We start from the raw sequence: 22164 nt of genomic DNA on the forward strand, positions 1-22164 counted from the left end.
TGGAACCGCGCGACCAATACAGTAGCAGGTTCGAATCTTGCCTCGGGCATGGATGTGTGTGATGTCCTTAGGTTAGTTAGATTTAAGTAGTTATAAGTTCTAGGGGACTGATGACCTCAGAAGTTAAGTCCCATAGTGCTCAGAGCCCATCTTGGGAGGGATTTCTAATGGCATTGACCGGGGGCTTGTAGCCAGTGTAAATTGTCACCTGATGTCTTTCGATGTCTTCTCGAAAATGTCTGGCAGCAGTGTACACCATGAAAAAACTTGGGGTCGAAGGCTGACCATTTACACTTGAGAAAGGCTCTTTGAGAAGAATCATAACAGTTGAGGCAAACTGTCAACAACCTGTTCTGCAGAGTCGCTAGCATCAGTGGAGTGTATGAGGTGAGCTTCCAACTTGGGGCAAGAGAGAGAGAGAGAGAAAGAGAGATGTCTTGTGCCAAACTGTTCTGTGCTTTACCGAATGCCTTAAACATCTAGGCTGTCCAGTCGATTTTCCTCTTACTCTGCTGATAAGGCATCTGTAAGAGGACTGAAGCTCGGCAACATGTGAGAGATGTCTGTGATAAAAATTAAGAATCTCAAGGAAACAACATAAGTGACCAAGAAATGTTACTTCCAACTGATGCTGCTGTGACTTGTAATCATTGATGATAACACCACCTTGCTGCAATGCGAAGTGTGTACTCCTCTGAGGAATGCGAGGAAACCAAAATATTACGGTTGCGTCAAGTCAACCTCAGCTGAGGCATGTCTCATTTTGAGACTGGGCATGGCCCTTATCCCTCGCACTTGCAGCGCATGTCGCCTTTGAAAAGCGATCACTGCTGCAGAAAAATTGGTTCCTTGGAACGCTTCCTTTTGAATTGCATTTGATACAGGCACTTGCGTAATAATATAGAACATGTAACGGAAACAGCACTATACACGATGAACTGAGGAATCCAAGTACGTGGACGCAGTTGAATGCAATGCCAACAGCATCTCAAAAGCAGAACATGACACATACAAACAGATTCATTAATACTGAAGGTACAAAAGGCAAAGACAGGCCAACATACGTAGATAGCTCGAGTAGCTCCATTACTGACGACGATATGAGTATGTTGTCACATCACACAAAAAATACGTAACGTAAAACATGCACAACTACCCACATGAATATTAATCAAAGATTGCAATTCATATCTTATTATCAATGGATCTAATTAAAATTAGAGTAATTAGAATAGTTCATGCATAAATATTGTTCTAGAATCCATGTTAAACCTGTACCTAACTTTGTTAGGTACTTACATAAATGAACACTTTTTTGTAAATGTAATAACATGTATGTAATATAAATTTTATATAAAATAAGCAAGCAAAATCAAGCAGTGAAATACACAACAGAAACAGATCATGCATATTACATAAATATACAAAATCAATGGGTCTTCTACTGAGAAATGTCTAATTTTATTCTACAGAAAAGTTTTTGCAAGAGTAATAATAGGTTAGTTGTGGTTTGTTATTTCTCCTTCAGCTGTGTAGGAACAGTACATAACTTAACTAGGTTACAGTGAGGAGGGATTTTGTGCACATGGTTTTTTTTTTAGGCTATGCAGTAGTGCGAGGTGTCCTGATGAACACTCACCAGTCGACGTGCAGGCAGGGGAATCAGGACGCGCTCACAATAAAGACAATTCAGTTATCAAGATATTAGCAGTAAATTTTCGGAGTGTTCGGAATAAAGTTCCTGAATTTACTGTCCTCCAGGAAGCGTGTGGCGCGCAAATTATTCTCGGGACTGAGACCTGGCTGAACCCTGAGATAGGAAGTTCTGAAATATTTAGTGAGGGCTGGAACGTGTATCGGAAAGACAGATTAGACACCGTAGGAGGTGGTGTCTTTATTGCAGTTGACAAAAATATTGTGTCTACTGAGGTCGAAGTAGAGTGTGATTGTGAAGTTATCTGGATACGTTTAACACGGCTAGGAGAAATAAAGTCAATTGTTGGGTGTTATTACTGGCCACCAGGTTCCACCATGACAGTTCTAGAATCATTCAAAGGGAGTCTACATTCTGTATCGCAGAAGTACTCGGATCATGCTATATTAGTCGAAGGCGACTTCAACCTACCTAGTATAGACTGGGATGTCTATGGATTCATTACAGGTGGTACAGACAAGCCGTCGTGTGAATTACTTTTGAACACATTATCCGAAAACTGTCTTGAGCTGCTAAATCGACAGCCAACACGTAATGGAAATATTTTAGATCTGGTAGCCACGAACAGACCAGATCTCATCGACGGTGTCAGTGTTGAGACAGGGATTAGTGATCATGATGTTGTCATTACGACTATGGTTACGAAAGTTAAAAAGTCGGTCAAGAAGGCTAGGAGAGTATTCTTACTAGAAAGAGCAGATAAGCAGTAGTTAGCGTCCCACTTAGTAAATGAATAGACTTCATTTACTTCCGGTACGACGCACGTGGAAGAATTATGGGCAAATTTTGAACACATTGTAAATCACGCATTGGACAGGTATGTGCCGAAAAAGTGGGTTACGGACGGAAAAGACCCACCGTGGTTTAACAGCGCAATCCGGAGAATGCTCAGGAAGCAAAGGCAGTTGCACTCGCGGCACAAGAAAGATCGGGAGAATGAGGACAGGCAAAAGTTAGTAGAGATTCGTGTTGCTGTAAAAAGAGCGATGCGCGAAGCATTCAATCACTACCACCGTCATATCTTAGCAAAAGATCTTGCTGAAAACCCAAGGAAATTCTGGTCTTACGTAAAATCGGTAAGCGGGTCGAAGGCTTCCATCCAGTCACTCACTGATCAGTCTGGCCTGGAAACGGAAGACAGCAAAACAAAAGCGGAAATTTTAAATTTAGCATTTGAGAAATCTTTCACGCAGGAGGATCGTACAAACATACCGCCTTTGGAGTCTCGTACAGATTCCCGTATGGAGGACATAGTGATAGACATCCATGGGGTTGTGAAGCAGCTGAATGGGTTGAAAATGAATAAATCGCCAGGTCCTGATGGGATTCCAATTCGATTTTACAGAGAGTACTCTACTGTATTGGCTCCTTACACAGCTCCTTATCGCGAATCTCTTGCCCAACGTAAAGTCCCGAGCGACTGGAAAAAAACGCAGGTGACTCCTGTATATAAGAAGGGTAGAAGGACGAATCCTCAAAATTACAGACCAATACCCTTAACATCGGTTTGTTGCAGGATTCTCGAACATATTCTCAGTTCGAATATAATGAATTTCCTTGAGACAGAGAAGTTGCTGTCCATGCATCAGCACGGCTTTAGAAAGCATCGCTCCTGCGAAACGCAACTCGCCCTTTTCACACATGATATCTTGCGAACCATGGATGAAGGGTATCAGACAGATGCTATATTCCTTGACTTCCGGAAAGCGTTTAACTCGGTGCCCCACTGCAGACTCCTGACTAAGGTACGAGCATATGGGATTGGTTCCCAAGTATGTGAGTGGCTCGAAGACTTCTTAAGTAATAGAACCCAGTATGTTGTCCTCGATGGTGAGTGTTCATCGGAGGTGAGGGTATCATCTGGAGTGCCCCAGGGAAGTGTGGTAAGTCCGCTGTTGTTTTCTATCTACATAAATGATCTTTTGGATAGGGGGGACAGCAATGTACGGCTGTTTGCTGATGATGCTGTGGTGTACGGGAATGTGTCGTCGTTGAGTGACTGTAGGAGGATACAAGATGACTTGGACAGGATTTGTGATTGGTGTAAAGAATGGCAGCTAACTCTAAATATAGATAAATGTAAATTAATGCAGATGAATAGGAAAAAGAATCCCGTAATGTTTGAATACTCCATCAGTAGTGTAGCGCTTGACACAGTCACGTCGATTAAATATTTGGGCGTAACATTGTAGAGCGATATGAAGTGGGACAAGCATGTAATGGCAGTTGTGGGGAAGGTGGATAGTCGTCTTCGGTTCATTGGTAGAATTTTGCGAAGATGTGGTTCATCTGTAAAGGAGACCGCTTATAAAACACTCATACGACCTATTCTTGAGTACTGCTCGAGCGTTTGGGATCCCTATCAGGTAGGATTGAGGGAGGACATAGAAGCAATTCAGAGGCGGGCTGCTAGATTTGTTACTGGTAGGTTTGATCATCACGCGAGTGTTACGTAAATGCTTCAGGAACTCGGGTGGAGTCTCTAGAGGAAAGGAGGCGTTCTTTTCGTGAATCACTACTGAGGAAATTTAGAGAACCAGCATTTGAGGCTGACTGCAGTACAATTTTACTGCCGCCAACTTACATTTCGCGGAAAGACCACAAAGATAAGATAAGAGAGATTAGGGCTCGTACAGAGGCATATAGGCAGTCATTTTTCGCTCGTTCTATTTGGGAGTGGAACAGGGAGAGAAGATGCTAGTTGTGGTACGAGGTACCCTCCGCCACGCACCGTATGGTGGGTTGCGGAGTATGTATGTAGATGTATGTAGATGTTCCAAAACCATGCATAATTTGTTTACTAACGAACCTAATAGTAGTAGTTGCTATATAACCTTACAGACATCAGCTGACACAGCACTCAAACAACCACCTCTGACATAGGTTAGATCTGCATGGACTGAACAAATCGAGTTTTCCGAAGAGGGATGTTCTTGTGGATAATTGACATAATGGGCAGGACCACATGCAAACACTGATCTTGGAGTTCAGTGACAAGTCCCTTTTCTCAGGTGGTGTTGGTGAACGGGTATCTATATCTATTCTTTCCTGTCTTGCTTTATTCCCTTCTTCAATTATACTACACTCCTGGAAATTGAAATAAGAACACCGTGAATTCATTGTCCCAGGAAGGGGAAACTTTATTGACACATTCCTGGGGTCAGATACATCACATGATCACACTGACAGAACCACAGGCACATAGACACAGGCAACAGAGCATGCACAATGTCGGCACTAGTACAGTGTATATCCACCTTTCGCAGCAATGCAGGCTGCTATTCTCCCATGGAGACGATCGTAGAGATGCTGGATGTAGTCCTGTGGAACGGCTTGCCATGCCATTTCCACCTGGCGCCTCAGTTGGACCAGCGTTCGTGCTGGACGTGCAGACCGCGTGAGACGACGCTTCATCCAGTCCCAAACATGCTCAATGGGGGACAGATCCGGAGATCTTGCTGGCCAGGGTAGTTGACTTACACCTTCTAGAGCACGTTGGGTGGCACGGGATACATGCGGAAGTGCATTGACCTGTTGGAACAGCAAGTTCCCTTGCCGGTCTAGGAATGGTAGAACGATGGGTTCGATGACGGTTTGGATGTACCGTGCACTATTCAGTGTCCCCTCGACGATCACCAGTGGTGTACGGCCAGTGTAGGAGATCGCTCCCCACACCATGATGCCGGGTGTTGGCCCTGTGTGCCTCGGTCGTATGCAGTCCTGATTGTGGCGCTCACCTGCACGGCGCCAAACACGCATACGACCATCGTTGGCACCAAGGCAGAAGCGACTCTCATCGCTGAAGACGACACGTCTCCATTCGTCCCTCCATTCACGCCTGTCGCGACACCACTGGAGGCGGGCTGCACGATGTTGGGGCGTGAGCGGAAGACGGCCTAACGGTGTGCGGGACCGTAGCCCAGCTTCATGGAGACGGTTGCGAATGGTCCTCGCCGATACCCCAGGAGCAACAGTGTCCCTAATTTGCTGGGAAGTGGCGGTGCGGTCCCCTACGGCACTGCGTAGGATCCTATGGTCTTGGCGTGCATCCGTGCGTCGCTGCGGTCCGGTCCCAGGTCGACGAGCACGTGCACCTTCCGCCGACCACTGGCGACAACATCGATGTACTGTGGAGACCTCACGCCCCACGTGTTGAGCAATTCGGCGGTACCTCCACCCGGCCTCCCGCATGCCCACTATACGCCCTCGCTCAAAGTCCGTCAACTGCACATACGGTTCACGTCCACGCTGTCGCGGCATGCTACCAGTGTTAAAGACTGCAATGGAGCTCCGTATGCCACGGCAAACTGGCTGACACTGACGGTGGCGGTGCACAAATGCTGCGCAGCTAGCGCCATTCGACGGCCAACACCGCGGTTCCTGGTGTGTCCGCTGTGCCGTGCGTGTGATCATTGCTTGTACAGCCCTCTCGCAGTGTCCGGAGCAAGTATGGTGGGTCTGACACACCGGTGTCAATGTGTTCTTTTTTCCATTTCCAGGAGTGTATAAATTTACAATTTACTACTTCCAAATTCCTGTCTTTTCTGCAAAAAAAAAAAAGTATAATTGATGTACGTAAATAAAAGATGATACCAAAGTGCAGTCAAAAGAACTCTACGCAGACTCACCTCCACGTGATGCTGCATGGGCAACTGTGCACAAGGCCACAACTGCTAGTGCAATTATGCTGTGAGTGGTGGCCATGGGTACAATCTAATAGGTTTGTGTGGAGCAAAAAAAAAAAAAAAAAAAAAATTGTTCAAATGGCTCTGAGCACTATGGGACTCAACTGCTGTGGTCATAAGTACCCTAGAACTTAGAACTACTTAAACCTAACTAACCTAAGGACAGCACACAACACCCAGCTATCACGAGGCAGAGAAAATCCCTGACCCCGCCGGGAATCGAACCCGGGAACCCGGGCGTGGGAAGCGAGAACGCTACCGCACGACCACGAGATGCGGGCTTGTGTGGAGCACTACGGTCTATATAAAGTATTAGGATGGCAGGCCTTAACAGTAATAATGTAGCTTAAAGAAGGGAAAAATTGCAGCTTGTGGCAAGTGTCACACTGAGACCACTGTGGGAGGGAGGGGGGCGGGGATGCACTGCGCCACCTAGCCATGTCACGAGTGGAAGACGAGCTGTCATACAAACGCTACAGCAGTGACTTATGAACTGAAATGTTTTGCTTGCATTGAACGTGTGTATACCGAAGGACCTTGATTATTTTCATGTCGCCATTTGCTTGCAACATACCTTTGTGAATACACAAAGTTAAGTATTATCAATTCCACTTACTGTAATAAACTCCATTAACATGATTCGCTTGAATTGTTGTCTAGCGATCCGAGGAAACAGTTTCCTAGGCACGCTATATTAGGTTAGTGGGCAGGATACTACACTGGCGATGAGTTATAAGAAGAATCCAATGCTTCGCAGCCACGGAATTTTCTTTTGAGTTCTGCTGGCGCCTTAATTCTCTCTTGCCTTTTTTTGCAGAGGTGTTTACTTGCAGTCTCTGATTGTGTTCTTGCTAATCAGTGGTTTCAGGTGGCTGTTGTTCAACATGCTGACCTCACCTATCCGAGCCCCTGCTCAGGCTCCACAGCTGCGAGTATTAGATGCAATGCAGCTAATGCAGATATTTCAGTTCCAGACCAAGTAAATATCTTTTCGCCAGTTTCATGAACAAGACAAGGGATGGCTTGAGTGGTTGTGGTTGCAAAAGTTTTAAGCCTATATAATTGCTCACAATGTACCAGGTACTGTGAAACTCCCCCATTTCTCGTGTACAGTACGAAGTGAAGTGTTCCACCTCCTACAGAAGTTATTACCTAACGCCATCCAAGTGAGCTTTCGTATGATCAGGTTGTAGATTCGCTAGCTAACTATTATGACCAACAAGTGAATATGGTAGCAGCCAGGTATCAATTCTTTAATTGCAAAAAAACGGTCAGAACAAACTTAATGCGAGTGGGTAAAAGCTTTTCAGGGTATTACGAGGAAATGCAAATTCAAATGTGCATGTGGTACTTTGTATTCAGATGTTACGTTGCATGATGCCATCGTGTACAATGTAACTGATGTGAAACTCAGAGAACAGATTTTGAAACTGTCTGATCCATTATTTGAGCAAGTAGTGAAAATACTAGATCAATAAGGTTCAGGTGCCCTGTCGGATGATAAATCTGAGCAGCCAGCAATTTGTTGGGTTGAGCCCTTGTTTGCGACTGGCCCATTTGGCGGCGGCAGCCTGCTCTCGCCACACCACGTAATAACTCTCCATGCCGTGTAAGCAGCTCGCTAAACAGGTAGCTACACAGGCGAACGGAAGTACGTCATGCCCTCGGTGTTATTTACAGCACAAATGCCAAGACTGCCCCTCCCTACAAGCACAGTGTTATACTTGTGGCAAGAAAGGACATGTACAATCCGTATGTTTGAAGTGGAACAACCATAGGAATTTGTCCCACTCACAAAAATCTAGTCACAAGGTCCATGACGTTAATGCAGTATCTTCAAAGTCTGCAACAGGCATTAGCAAAACTAGCAAGCGAGCAATTTCGTCAGTGCTGCGCCAGTCCAACAAACATTTGCTTCTTTGTGAGAAACGTGTTAAATTTCAGTTGGACATGGGTGCCTCTGTTACACTGCTGAATCGTCTCTCACAAGAAATGTTAGGCTCCCCATGCCTTTCTAAAACTGGCATGTACCTGACGGCTTACAATGAACAAGACATTCCCATTCTTGGAAAATACACTTTACCTGCCATGTATTGCTCGCATACATGAACAGTGACTTTTATGGTGCTACAATCACGCGATTGTGAGAACATATTTCGTCTTGTTTCATTTGATTTGTTGGGCTTTAGCATTCGGGACAATGTGTTGTCAGTGTCTACATTCCATACAAAAGCTTACTGAAAGAATTCCTGGAACTCTTTTCTGAAGGTTGAGACAAGGCTAACAATTTTGTTGCACATATTACTGTGAAAGACAATGCTCAGCCGAAATATTACCGGTCCATAACTGTTCCAATTGCATTATGGGACGAAGTCGGAATTGCAAGACATCGGGGCTATTGCACCCATACAAGCTTGTCAGGTGGCAAGTCCACTGGTTTTGGATCCCAAACCTTCAGGTCGCATTCTCCTCTGTATTGACTTTAAGTCTATGGTCAACCCACAAACTGTAATTGATACTTACGTATTGCCATGCCCAGAGGATCTCATGGACAGATCAGGCACTGGTCGCTACATCTCAAAAATTGATTTGGGCGAAGTGTGTCTTCAAACACCGATCGGTGAATAATCTCAAAAAGTGTGTGTAGTAATACTCATTAAGGCTTGTTTAAAGATTTGCGTTTGCCGTTTGGTAGTGCTTCCGCACCCTCCATTTTCCAACGGTACGAGGTGCGGCTAGAAAAAAACCGGACTGATGCTGGAAAAAACATTTATTTACAATTTCATGTTATCTCCTTCAATGTACTCTCCTCCTCGGTCTCTACACCGCTCCATACGAATTTTCCACTGTTCATAGCAATGCTGCAGATCATTTTCGGTAAGTCCATACATTACTTCCGTCGCTTTTTCTTTTACTGCTTCAACAGTCTCAAATCTAGTTCGTTTCAAAGCTGACTTGACTTTAGGGAAAAGAAAAAAAGTCACAGGGGGCCAAATCAGGTGAGTAGGGTGGATGATCTAAGATGGGAATGTTGTGTTTTGCCAAAAACGTCTTCACTGACAACGCACTGTGAGCTGGGGCATTACCTTGGTGAAGGATCCATGACTTTTTTCTCCACAAATCGTTCCGTTTTCTCCGTACTCGCTCACGTAGGGTAGCCAGGACGCTAATGTAGTAATGCTGATTCACTGTTTGTCCCTCTGGTACCCAATCAATGTGCACAATCCCTTTGATGTCAAAAACAACAATCATCATTGCCTTGAATTTCGATTTTGACATTCGTGCTTTTTTTTGTCGTGGAGAACCAGGAGTTTTCCAAAGCATCGATTGGCGTTTAGTTTCGGGATCGTAAGTAAAAAACCACGATTCATCGCAAGTAATAACATTTTGTAAGAAGGTGGGATCACTTTCAATGTTTTCCAGGATGTCAGAACAAATCATTCTTCGGCGTTCCTTCTGTTCAATTGTGAGACACTTTGGAACCATTTTGGAACACACTTTGTTCATGTTGAAACTTTCATGAAGAATCTGCCTAACACTTTCCTTGTCAACTCCTGTTAACTCAGACACTGCTCTGATTGTTAAACGGCGATCTTGTCGAACAAGTTTACCGATTTTTTCAATGTTTGCATCAGTTTTTGCTGACAATGGTCTGCCAGTGCGAGTGTCATCACTGGTGTCTTCGCGGCCATCTTTAAATCGTTTAAACCACTCAAACACTTGTGTTCGCGATAAACAATCATCGCCGTACACTTGTTGTAACATTACAGACGTTTCACTTGCAGATTTTCCTAGTTTGAAACAAAATTTGATGTTAACACGCTGTTCTTTCTGTACACTCAACATTTTCCGACGCACAGACAAAACGTCAACTACTTAAAACAGACGCCACGGGCAGACTGAGTGCAGGAGGCAGATGAAACTCGAGCAGTAGGCGGAGCGAGAGTCACGTGACAGGCCACGCGACTTTCAGCCTTATTGCGTTCGTTTTATTGTTTCACCAGTACTAGTCCGGTTTTTTTCTAGCCACACCTCGTATTTGCATCAGCTGACTCCTCAAGTGCCACACTGTTAAAGCTATTTGGACGGTATTGTCTCAGCAGGTCGTACACCTAAAGATCATATTGCAAATTTGTGTACTTTGTTTCGTGTGTTATCTGATGCAGGACTAAAGTGTAGACTAGACAAATGTGATCTTTTTAAACCTGAGTTGCAGTATCTTCGGCAAGTCAAATACGGTCAAGGTGTACATCCTCTTCAGTCGTATTTGTTAGCCATACGAGATTTGCCAGTTCCTCGCAATGTCCCATAATTGCAGCCAGTCTTAGGGAAAATGAACTACTATATTAGGTTCCTGTCGAGCGCTGCACAAATCGCAGCTCCATCGTATCGCTTGTGCAGCAAGAATGTCCCCTTTGGTGCAGAGATGAGAGCCAAGCACCGATTCAAAAAAAGATGAATTACTCAGTGGTCGACGCTTAGTTTACTTTGATCCTGACAAACCAGTTGTATTGCAAATTAACGCTTCCTCTTACGGAATCAGTGCAGTTTTTTCGCACAGAATTGGTGATAAATACAGGCCTCTTGCTTTCGCAACAAAAGTGCTGTGCAAAGCTCAGTGTAACTATTCACAAATTGAGAAAGAGGCTTTGGCTATCAAGTATGGTGTTACCAAATTCCTCCACTGTTTGTATGGTAGAAGATCCTACTGACAAGGGAACCTCCCCATCGCACCCCCCTCAGATTTAGTTATAAGTTGGCACAGTGGATAGGCCTTGAAAAACTGAACACAGATCAATTGAGAAAACAGGAAGAAGTTGTGTGGAACTGTGAAAAAATAAGCAAAATATACAAACTGAGTAGCTCATGGGAAGGTAGGCAACATCAAGGACACTAGGAACGCAGGAGCGCTGTGGTCTCGTGGTAACGTGAGCAGCTGCAGAACGAAAGGTCCTTGGTTCAAATCTTCCATCGAGTAAAAACTTTAATTTTTTATTTTCAGTTTATGTGACAAACTCTTATGTTTTCATCACTTTTTTGGGAGTGATTATCACATCCACAAGAAAACATAAATCGGGCAAGGTAGAAGAATCTTTTTACCCATTCGCCAAGTGTACAAGTTAGGTGGGTCGACAACATATTCCTGTCATGTGACGCACATGCCGTCACCAGTGTCGTATAGAATATATCAGATGTGTTTTCCTGTGGAGGAATCGGTTGATCTATGACCTTGCGATCAAATGTTTTCGGTTCCAATTGAAGAGGCACGTCCTTTCGTCTACTAATCGCACGGTTTTGCGATGCGGTCGCAAAACACAGACACTAAACTTATTACAGTGAACAGAGACGTCAATGAACGAACGGACAGATAATAACTATGCAAAAATAAAGAAAGTAAAATTTTCACTCGTGGGAAGACTTGAACCAAGGACCTCTCCTTCTGCAGCTGCTGACGCTACCATGGGACCACGGCGCTCCTGAGCTCACATTCTCCTTGATGTTGACCTATGTAGCCCATGGACTACTCAGTTTGTATATTTTGCTTATTTTTTCACAGTTCCACACAACTTCTTCCTGTTTTCTCAATTGATCTGTGTTCAGTTTTTCAAGGCCTATCCACTGTGCCAACTTATAACTAAATCTGAGGGGGGTGCGATGGGGAGGTTCCCTTGTTAGTAGCGGATCACAAGCCATTGCAGTCCCTGTTTCATCTGACGAAACCGGTTCCTGTACGAACTGCATAACAATTGCAAAGATGGGCTTTATTGTAGTCTCAATTCCAGTACGAGATTATGTATCGTCTGACAGCTCAACATGGTAATGCGGATGCACTTTCACGTCTTCTGATTGACCCTGATACAGACTTCAACGCTTCTGCTGCATCTTGTTGTCACATCGATACTCAAGATTCTGAATTGCTTCAATCTTTTCCGCTGAACTATAAGAAAATTGCACAGGCCGCGCAAGCTGATTGGTATTTGAACATTTTGTTAAGATACATTCGCACCTCTTGGCCTCGTTCCTTGCATAGCATAAAGAACTCTGTACTGCGCCGATGCTTTGCACTTCGGCATAGCCTCGCTGTACAGACGGGTGTGATTCTTGTTAAAAATTAAAGTGAACAGTCATGGGTGTTGATCACTAAAGTTTGCAAAAGGAAGTGTTGCAGTTACACCAAGGACACTGGGGGGTCCATACGAAACAGTTAGCGCGTCGACACTGTACTTATCGGGGCATGGAACCCAAATAGAACAGATGACGTCACAGTGTAACGCAGTTGGGGAAAACCAGTCCGCTCCTCCACAAACATTCTCTGCTCGGCCAAAGTCGCAATCACGACGGCAATGTGTGCACAGAGACTTTGCGGGATCTTTTTGGAATACTCGTTGGTTGATTGTGGTTGACTCGTATAGCAAGTTTCCTTTTTCTGTGCAATGCGGATTCCTTCCTGGGAAGTCAACTATAGATCAAATATTCACCTTAAGACAAATCCTGGAAAAAACAAACGAATACGGAGTTGGCACGCATCACCTCTTTATAGATTTCAAAGCAGCTTGTGATAGCATAAATAGGGAGCTGTTATATCAAGCTTTAGATGAACTGGGGATCTCTAGAAAGTTGGTAAGGGTGGTGAGAATGACAATGAGCGAAACACAAGGTAGTGTAAGAATAGGAGGAATGATGTCCAATACATTGAGTATCAAAAATGGAGTCGCGACAAGGCGATGCATTGGCATGCCTTCTCTCTAATGCCGCCCTGGAGAAAAAAATGTTCAAATGTGTGTGAAACATTATGGGACTTAACTGCTAAGGTCATTAGTCCCTAAGTTTACACACTACTTAACCGAAATTATCCTAAGGACAAACATACACACCCATGCCCGAGGGAGGACTCGAACCTCCGCCGGGACCAACCGAACAGTGCGCGACTGCAGCGCCTAAGACCGCTCGGTTAAAGCCGCACGACCCGCCCTGGAGAAGGTGATGACAAAAGCAAACCTTCTGAATAGGGGAATGATCTTCTATAAATCAGTGCAGATACTGGCCTACGCAGATGACATAGATATAATAGCAAGAACCCAAAAAGCAATGGAAGAGACATTTACAGCTCTCGAACAGGCCAGTAGGAACATGGGGTTAATTATTAATGAACAAAACACAAAATATATGGCAGCTGGAAAAGCACATAGACAAAATATTCCAAATGCAATAACAATGAGCAATTATACATTTGAAGGAGTTGAACATTTCAAGTACCTGGGCTCGACAGTAACACATCCAAATGATACCTCCTATGAAATTAAGCAGAGATTAATATTAGCCAACAGAGCCTATTTTGCCCTAACAAGACTTCTAACCTCAAGGTTCCTGACTCGTACTACGAAATTAAGTATGTATAAATCACTTATACGACCGGTGCTTACATATGCCTCTGAAGCCTGGACATTAACAACTAAAGATATTGAAACACTGGGTGCATTTGAAAGAAAGGTACTTAAAAGAATTATCGGCCCAATCTGTGAAAGAGGAAGATGGAGGAGGAGATACGATCTTGAGTTGTATATCATATACAAAGACCAACCCATCAGAAGGATAGTGAAATCATCCAGACTGAGGTGGGAGGGACATGTGGCTCGCATGAATGATACAGAAGTACCAAAAAGAATATTACAAGGAAGCTAGGAGGGCAGAGAGGACATGGTCGACCAAGAGCCAGGTGGGAAGATGGAGTAATCGAAGATCTTAGGAAGATGGGCTACAGAAACTGGAGAGTGTTGGCAAAGGACCGAGAGAGACGGAGGGAAATTGTAGAAGAGGCCAGGGCTCATCATGAGCTGTAGAGCCAAGAAAGAAGAAGACGAAGAACTCGACAACGTCACGTAGCACAATTCAGGTGTTGTCCTCTATTTTTTGCCTCGAAGGTTTACCTGAAGTCTTAGTGTCAAGCAACGGCCTTCAGTTCACGTCAAATGAATTTGAAACATTCTATGAACGCAATGGCATACAATGTCTAACTAGTGCATCGTACCATCTACAATCAAACGGCGAAGCGGAAGGTTTTGTCTGAACCTTTAAGCAGCAGATGGCCAAACTTCGTTCCGCACACACCAGGCATCAAGCACAGCAACTTGTAACATTCACGAGATAAATTTTAGCTACAGTGCGACGAGAGGAAATTATGCCTCTAACAGTTATAAACATTATCTATCCGACATATGAAAAAACAATGAAATAAAACGATAATAAATATTAATTATTTATATAATATTTTATGATGTCATTGGACATATCGATGTGTATCATACAAAGACAATGATAATTGTAAATTCCTTTTATGACCTGCTTTTGTCTTCCTTTGTTTTTACGTTTTGTTGGTTGGCTTTTGTAGGCTGCGGACGCAAGACGCAGATCAAACTGAGGTCTGTTAAGAAATTGTAATTATTTGTTAATTATTACTTGAGAATAAATTTCATTATTATTACAAATGTAAGTGAGTAATTACTTGTAACTTTAATTCCTCTCTCAATAAGCATTATCTGTGTTAATTATTTCTTTCCGCTGCAAGGAGCACAGCCATTGATGACAGCGATTTGTATCACGTTTTTATCTGTTTTTCTTATGAAAATGTCACAGGTTTGCTTGATGAAAATTAGTCTAAATTGTGCATAATATGAAAGTAAAGTTTAATAAGCAGTTCAAATACTTATCATGATAAAAGGAAATTTACTCTAACAATAGAAAGTCTCTATCAATTGTCTGCCACCATCTTAACAATTATCTCAGCGGCAAATTCAAATTACGCAACTCTGCAGACATAAATGGCGAAGGTAATAAAAATAAAAAGGTGGGAATTTAAGGAGATGGGACCTGGATAAACTGACTAAACCAGAGGTTGTACAGAGTTTCAGGGAGAGCATAAGGGAACAATTGACAGGAATGGGGGAAAGAAATACAGTAGAAGAAGAATGGGTTGCTCTCAGGGATGAAGTAGTGAAGGCAGCAGAGGATCAAGTAGGTAAAAAGACGAGGGCTAGTAGAAATCCTTGGGTAACAGAAGAAATATTGAATTTAATTGATGAAAGGAGAAAATATAAAACCGCAATAAATGAAGCAGGCAAAAGGAAATACAAACGTCTCAAAAATGAGATCGACAGGAAGTGCAAGGACAAATGTAAGGATGTAGAGGCTTATCTCACTATGGTAAGATAGATACTGCCAACAGGAAAATTAAAGAGACCTTTGGAGAAAAGAGAGCCACTTGTATGAATATCAAGAGCTCAGATGGAAACCCAATTCTAAGCAAAGAAGGGAAGGCAGAAACGTGGAAGGAGTATATAGAGGGTCTATACAAGGGCGATGTACTTGAGGACAACATTATGGAAATGGAAGAGGATGTAGATGAAGATGAAATGGGAGATACGATACTGCGTGAAAACTTTGACAGAGCACTGAAAGACCTGAGTCGAAACAAGGCCCCGGGAGTAGACAACATTCCATTCGAACTACTGACGGCCTTGGGAGAGCCGGTCCTGGCAAAACTCTACCATCTGGTGAGCAAGATGTATGAGACAGGCGAAATACCCTCAGACTTCAAGAAGAATATAATAATTCCAATCCCAAGAAAAGCAGGTGTTGACAGATGTGAAAATTACCGAACTATCAGTTTAATAAGTCACGGCTGCAAAATACTAACGCGAACTCTTTACAGACGAATGGAAAAACTGGTAGAAGCCGACCTCGGGGAAGATCAGTTTGGATTCTGCAGAAATGTTGGAACACGTGAGGCAATACTGACCCTACGACTTATCTTAGAAAATAGATTAAGGAAAGGCAAACCTACATTTCTAGCATTTGTAGACTTAGAGAAAGCTTTTGACAATGTTGACTGGAATACTCTCTTTCAAATTCTGAAGGTGGCAGGGGTTAAATACAGGGAGCGAAAGGCTATTTACAATTTGTACAGAAACCAGATGGCAGTTATAAGAGTCGAGGGGCATGAAAGGGAAGCAGTGGTTGGGAAGGGAGTGAGACAGGGTTGTAAACTGTCCCCGATGTTATTCAATCTGTATATTGAGCAAGCAGTAAAGGAAAAAAAGGAAAAATTCGGAGTAGGTATTAAAGTCCATGGAGAAGAAATAAAGACGTTGAGGTTCGCCGATGACTTTGTAATTCTGTCAGAGACAGCAAAGGACTTGGAAGAGCAGTTGAACGGAATGGACAGTGTCTTGAAAGGAGGATATAAGATGAACATCAACAAAAGCAAAACGAGGATAATGGAATGTAGTCGAATTAAGTCGGGCGATGCTGAGGGAATTATATTAGGAAATGTGACACTTAAAGTAAAGGAGTTTTGCTATTTGGGGAGCAAAATAACTGATGATGGTCGAAGTAGAGAGGATATAAAATGTAGACTGGCAATGGCAAGGAAAGCGTTTCTGAAGAAGAGAAATTTGTTAACATCGCTATAGATTTTAGTGTCAGGAAGTCGTTTCTGAAAGTATTTGTATGGAGTGTAGCCATGTATGGAAGTGAAACGTGGACGATAAATAGTTTGGACAAGAAGAGAATAGAAGCTTTCGAAATGTGGTGCTACAGAAGAATGCTGAAGATTAGATGGGTAGATCACAAAACTAATGAGGAGGTATTGAATAGAATAGGGGAGAAGAGGAGTTTGTGGCACAACTTGACTAGAAGAAGGGATCGGTTGGTAGGACATGTTTTGAGGCATCAAGGGATCGCAAATTTAGCATTGGAGGGCAGCGTGGAGGGTAAAAATCGTAGAGGGAGACCAAGAGATGAATACACTGAGCAGATTCAGAAGGATGTAGGTTGCAGTAGGTACTGGGAGATGAAGAAGGTTTCACAGGATAGAGTAGCGTGGAGAGCTGCATCAAACCAGTATCAGGACTGAAGACAACAACAACAATAAAAATGTGTAAAAATAAATGTGCACCGGTGGTCCCGAACTCATTTTAATGAAAATAATTCGAATCAGATTGGTTCTTTAAAAACAGTGCTCATAGCACGATCCATATAACAATCTTTTCTAGCTGATGTATGGAGCCGAAATTAATTACGCACGAGTTGTGTTTCAGGTAACATACGTCAGTGTTGTGCGCGGCTGATATTCGGTGATTTTAATGATCATTTTGCTGAATATAACTGTTTCCATCATAATCAACAGTTGTATAGAATCTGTTGTATGACCTGTGATTTAGTGACACACAACTTACAGACAACACTTTAACACAACGTTAAGTTGTAGTTCTTTAGCAACTTGACCAAATCTTTAGCTGGGAGAAAAATTATTTAGTAATTACTCACTGTAATAAAGTAAGGTTATCATTTTCGTTTACAAATTAGTTAAATACCAAACCACTGAATAACACAGCGAACGCCACAAACTGTTTCTCGCCCCCTATCATTCACACCCACGAGATGGACCATCGCCGGCAGGATTGCTTCACGGCCGCAGCCTTCGGACAATGCTCCACCCTCCTCAACCCCCGCTCCGGCGCCCAAGGAAGGCCGCAAGTATCGCTCCACAGCGCAGGGTTTTTAGTGGCAGCAGTCGGTGGGTGCGGGGCGAGATCGTCTGTCGACTTGGCGCTTGCCTGTATCTCATTTCAGGTCCAGACGGAATGCAGCGCCATCACAATCAACATCGCCACTGCCATGTGCACGGTGATCCTTCTGTGTCTCTTCCCCCAGATTCATGGAATCCGGGGACACCGCGGGCACAGCAGCAGACAGAGGGAGTCACCACGACACCACGGGATGACCCCATGGTGACGGAGCCTTCGCCTCCTCTCGTCCTACCGGTGGAGCTGGGCCCGCCCACACTGCAGCAGCCGACGCCTTCCACATCTGGTTGTTGACCTCAGGAGGTGCACGCCTACCCTTCTGGTCTTATTTCGGGGGGCTTTTGCGCCAGAACGAAAGCCGCTTGGCGTGGTACGGCCGGAAGCTTGAAGTCCCTTGCAGCCACGGCTTCCAGCTCATCGAAGCTCCCACACTCCTGCCTACTCCGCCGGTGTCGCTCTCCCTACACGACGACGGGACTGTCCGTCGCATGGGGGGTGGGGGGGGGGGGAGGAGAGGAAAAGGGGTGGGAGGGGGGGGAGGAATGTTCCGCCGTAACGACAAGCGCCGGCACGACGATGAAGAACTGAAGAGCAGAGAAGGCTGTGAGGCGACGTCAGCCGAGACAAGACAAGAACGGCATCTACCTGAAGAGAATATAAGCGCCACGCCGCCTAACCGCGGCCGGAGTGGAAGACGAGTCTTCATACAAGCGGTACAGCAGTGAGTTATGAACTGAATTATTTTGCTTTCATTGAACTTGCATACAGGGTGGTCCATTGGTAGTGACCGGGCCAAATTTGTCATTAAATAGGCGTCAAACGAAAAAACTACAAAGAACGAAACTCGTCTAGCTTGAAGGGGGAAACCAGATGGCGCTATGGCTGGCCCGCTAGATGGCGCTGCCATTGGTCAAACGGATATAAACTCCTTTTTTTAAAATAGGAATCCCCATTTTTTATTACATATTCGTGTAGTACGTCAAGAAATATGAATGTTTTAGTTGGACCACTTTTTCCGCTTTGTGATAGATGGCGCTGTAATAGTCACAAACGTATAAGTACGTGGTATCACGTAACATTCCGCCGGTGCGTAAATTATTTGCTTCGTAATACATTACCCGTGTTAAAATGGTCCGTTTACCAATTGCGGAAAAGGTCGATATCGTGTTGATGTATGGCTATTGTAATCAAAATGCCCAACGGGCGTGTGCTATGTATGTTGCTCGGTATCCTGGACGTCATCATTCAAATGTCTGGGCCGTTCGCTGGATAGTTACGTTATTTAAGGAAAGAGGAAGTGTTCAGCCGCATGTGAAACGTCAGCCACGAGCTGTAACAAATGATGATGCCCAAGTAGGTGTTTTAGCTGCTGTCGCGGCTAATCCGCACATCAGTAGCAGACAAATTTCGCGATAATCGGGAATCTCAAAAACGTCGGTGTTGCGAATGTTACATCAACATCGATTGCACCCGTACCACATTTCTATGCACCAGGAATTGCATGGCGACGACTTTGAACGTCGTGTACAGTTCTGCCATGGGGCACAAGAGAAATTACGGGACGATGACAGATTTTTTGCCCGCTTTCTGTTTAGCGACGAAGCGTCATTCACCAACAGCGGTAACATAAACTGGCATAATATGCGCTATTGGGCAACGGAAAATCCACGATGGCTGCGACAAGTGGAACATCAGCGACCTTGGAGGGTTAATGTATGGTGCGGCATTATGGGAGGAAGGATAATTAGCCCCAGTTTTATCGATGACAATTTAAATGGGGCATTTTATGCTGACTCTCTGTGGGGAAAGTTGAAGAATATTTGCTATCGTGATCCACCAACAACGCCTGACAACATGCGTCAGCGCATTGTCAATGCATGTGCGAACATTACGGAAGCCGAACTACTCGCTGTTGAGAGGAATGTCGTTACACGTATTGCCAAATGCATTGAGGTTTACGGACATCATTTTGAGCATTTATTGCATTAATGTGGTGTTTACAGGCAATCACGCTGTAACAGCATGCGTTCTCAGAAATGATTACTTTGAAACGTACCTATGTTCTGTATTTCAATTTAAAAACCTACCTGTTAGCAACTGTTCGTCTAAAATTGTGAGCCATATGTTTGTGACTATTATAGCAGCACCTATCACAAAGAGAAGAAAGTGGTCCAACTAAAACATTCATATTCCCTTACGTACTACACGAATATGTAATAAAAATGGGGGATGCTATTTAAAAAAAACGTTTGGCCTATGACAGCGCCATCTAGCGGGCCAACCATAGCGCCATCTGGTTTCCCCCTTCAAGGTAGACAAGTTTTGTTCTTTGTAGTTTTTCCGTTTGACGCTTATTTGGTGAGATATTTGGCCCAGTCACGATCAATGGACCACCTTGTATACCTAAGGACATTGATTATTTGCATATCACCATTTGCTTGCCACATATCTTTGTGAGTAGGGAAAGTATTGCCAATTCAACTTACTATAATAAACTCCGTTAATATGATTTGCTTGAAATGTTGTCTAGCGATCCGAGAAAACAACTTCCTAGGCACCGTATATTAGACGAGTGGGCAGGATACTACACAACTGCCTGGGACCAAGACTCAGATCGCACTACACTCTCTCTGCGCCTTCCAAAGATTATTCTCTTCTCGTGGTAGAAGGTCTCTGGAAACTGTGACGAGGCCGATACTTCCACACGTGATTTGAAGTTAAGAGATTTTCCCATCATACAGTATTCTCAAAGTGAAACATCATTTACGGTTGACTCATTATAGTTATTTGTATACTGTAGAATAGTTAATATATGATATAGGCTACAGTCATAGCATTCTCCATGAAGTTGTGATTTTATTAAATGACAGAAAATTTAATAATTAGTCACACTTCATTGCATCATTAAGAATTTCATTTTTTGTTTATCTGAATGCTAACATAAGAACAAGTACGGTTTTGTGACGATAAGTGAATAAACTGCTTAATTTTGTATGGTTGAGATATGGTAAAATCGACAGTAAAATATATTCTCCAGAATTGTAGGAAACTCACCCTGAAATTAACTATGAAATTAATAAGGAAAGAATCGTTAAAATCAAGGAAATTAAATCCATAAATACCTTCATAATGGCGTCGATAGCTTTAAGATTGGCGACGTCTGCTGGGGTCACAGATCGTAAATAGTCGCCCCCAGTTCCAAAATAGTCATCCAGCTCGCTCTGTGCCAGGTCCTGCCACTCTGGGTAGAGTCCCAGCGCACACAGCACGTAGCCCATAGCGCAAGAAGTCGTCTCGACGCCAGAAACGGCAAGTGTTACTACCTGCGAAAAAACCCATCCCTCTTGACGTTGAGTATAGTTACAAATTGACAAATACTCTTCTGCCTCATATAACAGTGATACCACAGTGAATATATACTAGATTTCTGAACTCACTTGCTTACAATAGACTGAGGAACAAGAGTGCTAGAAATTCTTGTGGCCTACTGTAAAAGTCTCATCTAATTGTGTGAGGAGGAAATGTTGTTAAGCAAAGGAGTCTTCATTCAATGTTGTATACCTCACAGCTGGGCCCCAACATTTACTTGAGAAATATTTTTATGTATAATCGTTTCGAAGATATTCCCTGTAAACGTAATATGACAAATTATGTTTTGAGATGTGTTTTACACTTAAAATTGAAATTGGGCAGAAACAAAAAAATAAGTATTGTATCATTTTGCCCCTTCTACACACTCACCAGATTTCATTAAGATCATTTATTGACACTTTTGAATGTTCACTTATTAGAATCGCTACAGCTATGGAACCGAATGTCACGATTTGCAGTACAGCCAAGATAAGGAAATGGCATACTTCACATCATCCCACATGCATCTTTGTTTGACTGACTCTGACACCCAGAGGGGATGAAACTTTTTCGATTCTTCATTGAGTGTTTCAATTTTGCGTCGGAAACAAGGAAATTTACTTTGAAATAAGTTTCCACCAGTTTGTATCTAACCTAAAGCAATTCCTGTCCACACAGTTGCTTTTCCAAGGATACAGCTTGTAGCTTTGCAGAGGTAGCATGGAAGTCTCGTATTTGTAAATGTTGCACATGGTTCAAGACATGGCTGATTAGCCCTTTTGATTTGGACTGCCAGAATTCTGCATTTTCATATACTTGTACATAAACG

General features: G+C 43.5%; 1 protein-coding gene across 1 annotated transcript in view; it reads right to left on the reverse strand.

Annotated features, from left to right (window-relative positions):
- The window catches only part of LOC126262785 (cytochrome P450 4C1-like), a 145502-nt gene that overhangs the window by 7563 nt on the left and 115775 nt on the right, over nt 1-22164 (reverse strand). The window contains exon 4 of the mRNA XM_049959606.1: nt 21107-21307. Within this exon, the coding sequence (XP_049815563.1) occupies nt 21107-21307 (201 nt within the window). The remainder of the gene's footprint in view (nt 1-21106; nt 21308-22164) is intronic.

This window comes from Schistocerca nitens, chromosome 6 (genome assembly GCF_023898315.1).
Source record: "Schistocerca nitens isolate TAMUIC-IGC-003100 chromosome 6, iqSchNite1.1, whole genome shotgun sequence".
In the NCBI taxonomy this organism is placed as follows: domain Eukaryota; kingdom Metazoa; phylum Arthropoda; class Insecta; order Orthoptera; family Acrididae; genus Schistocerca; species Schistocerca nitens.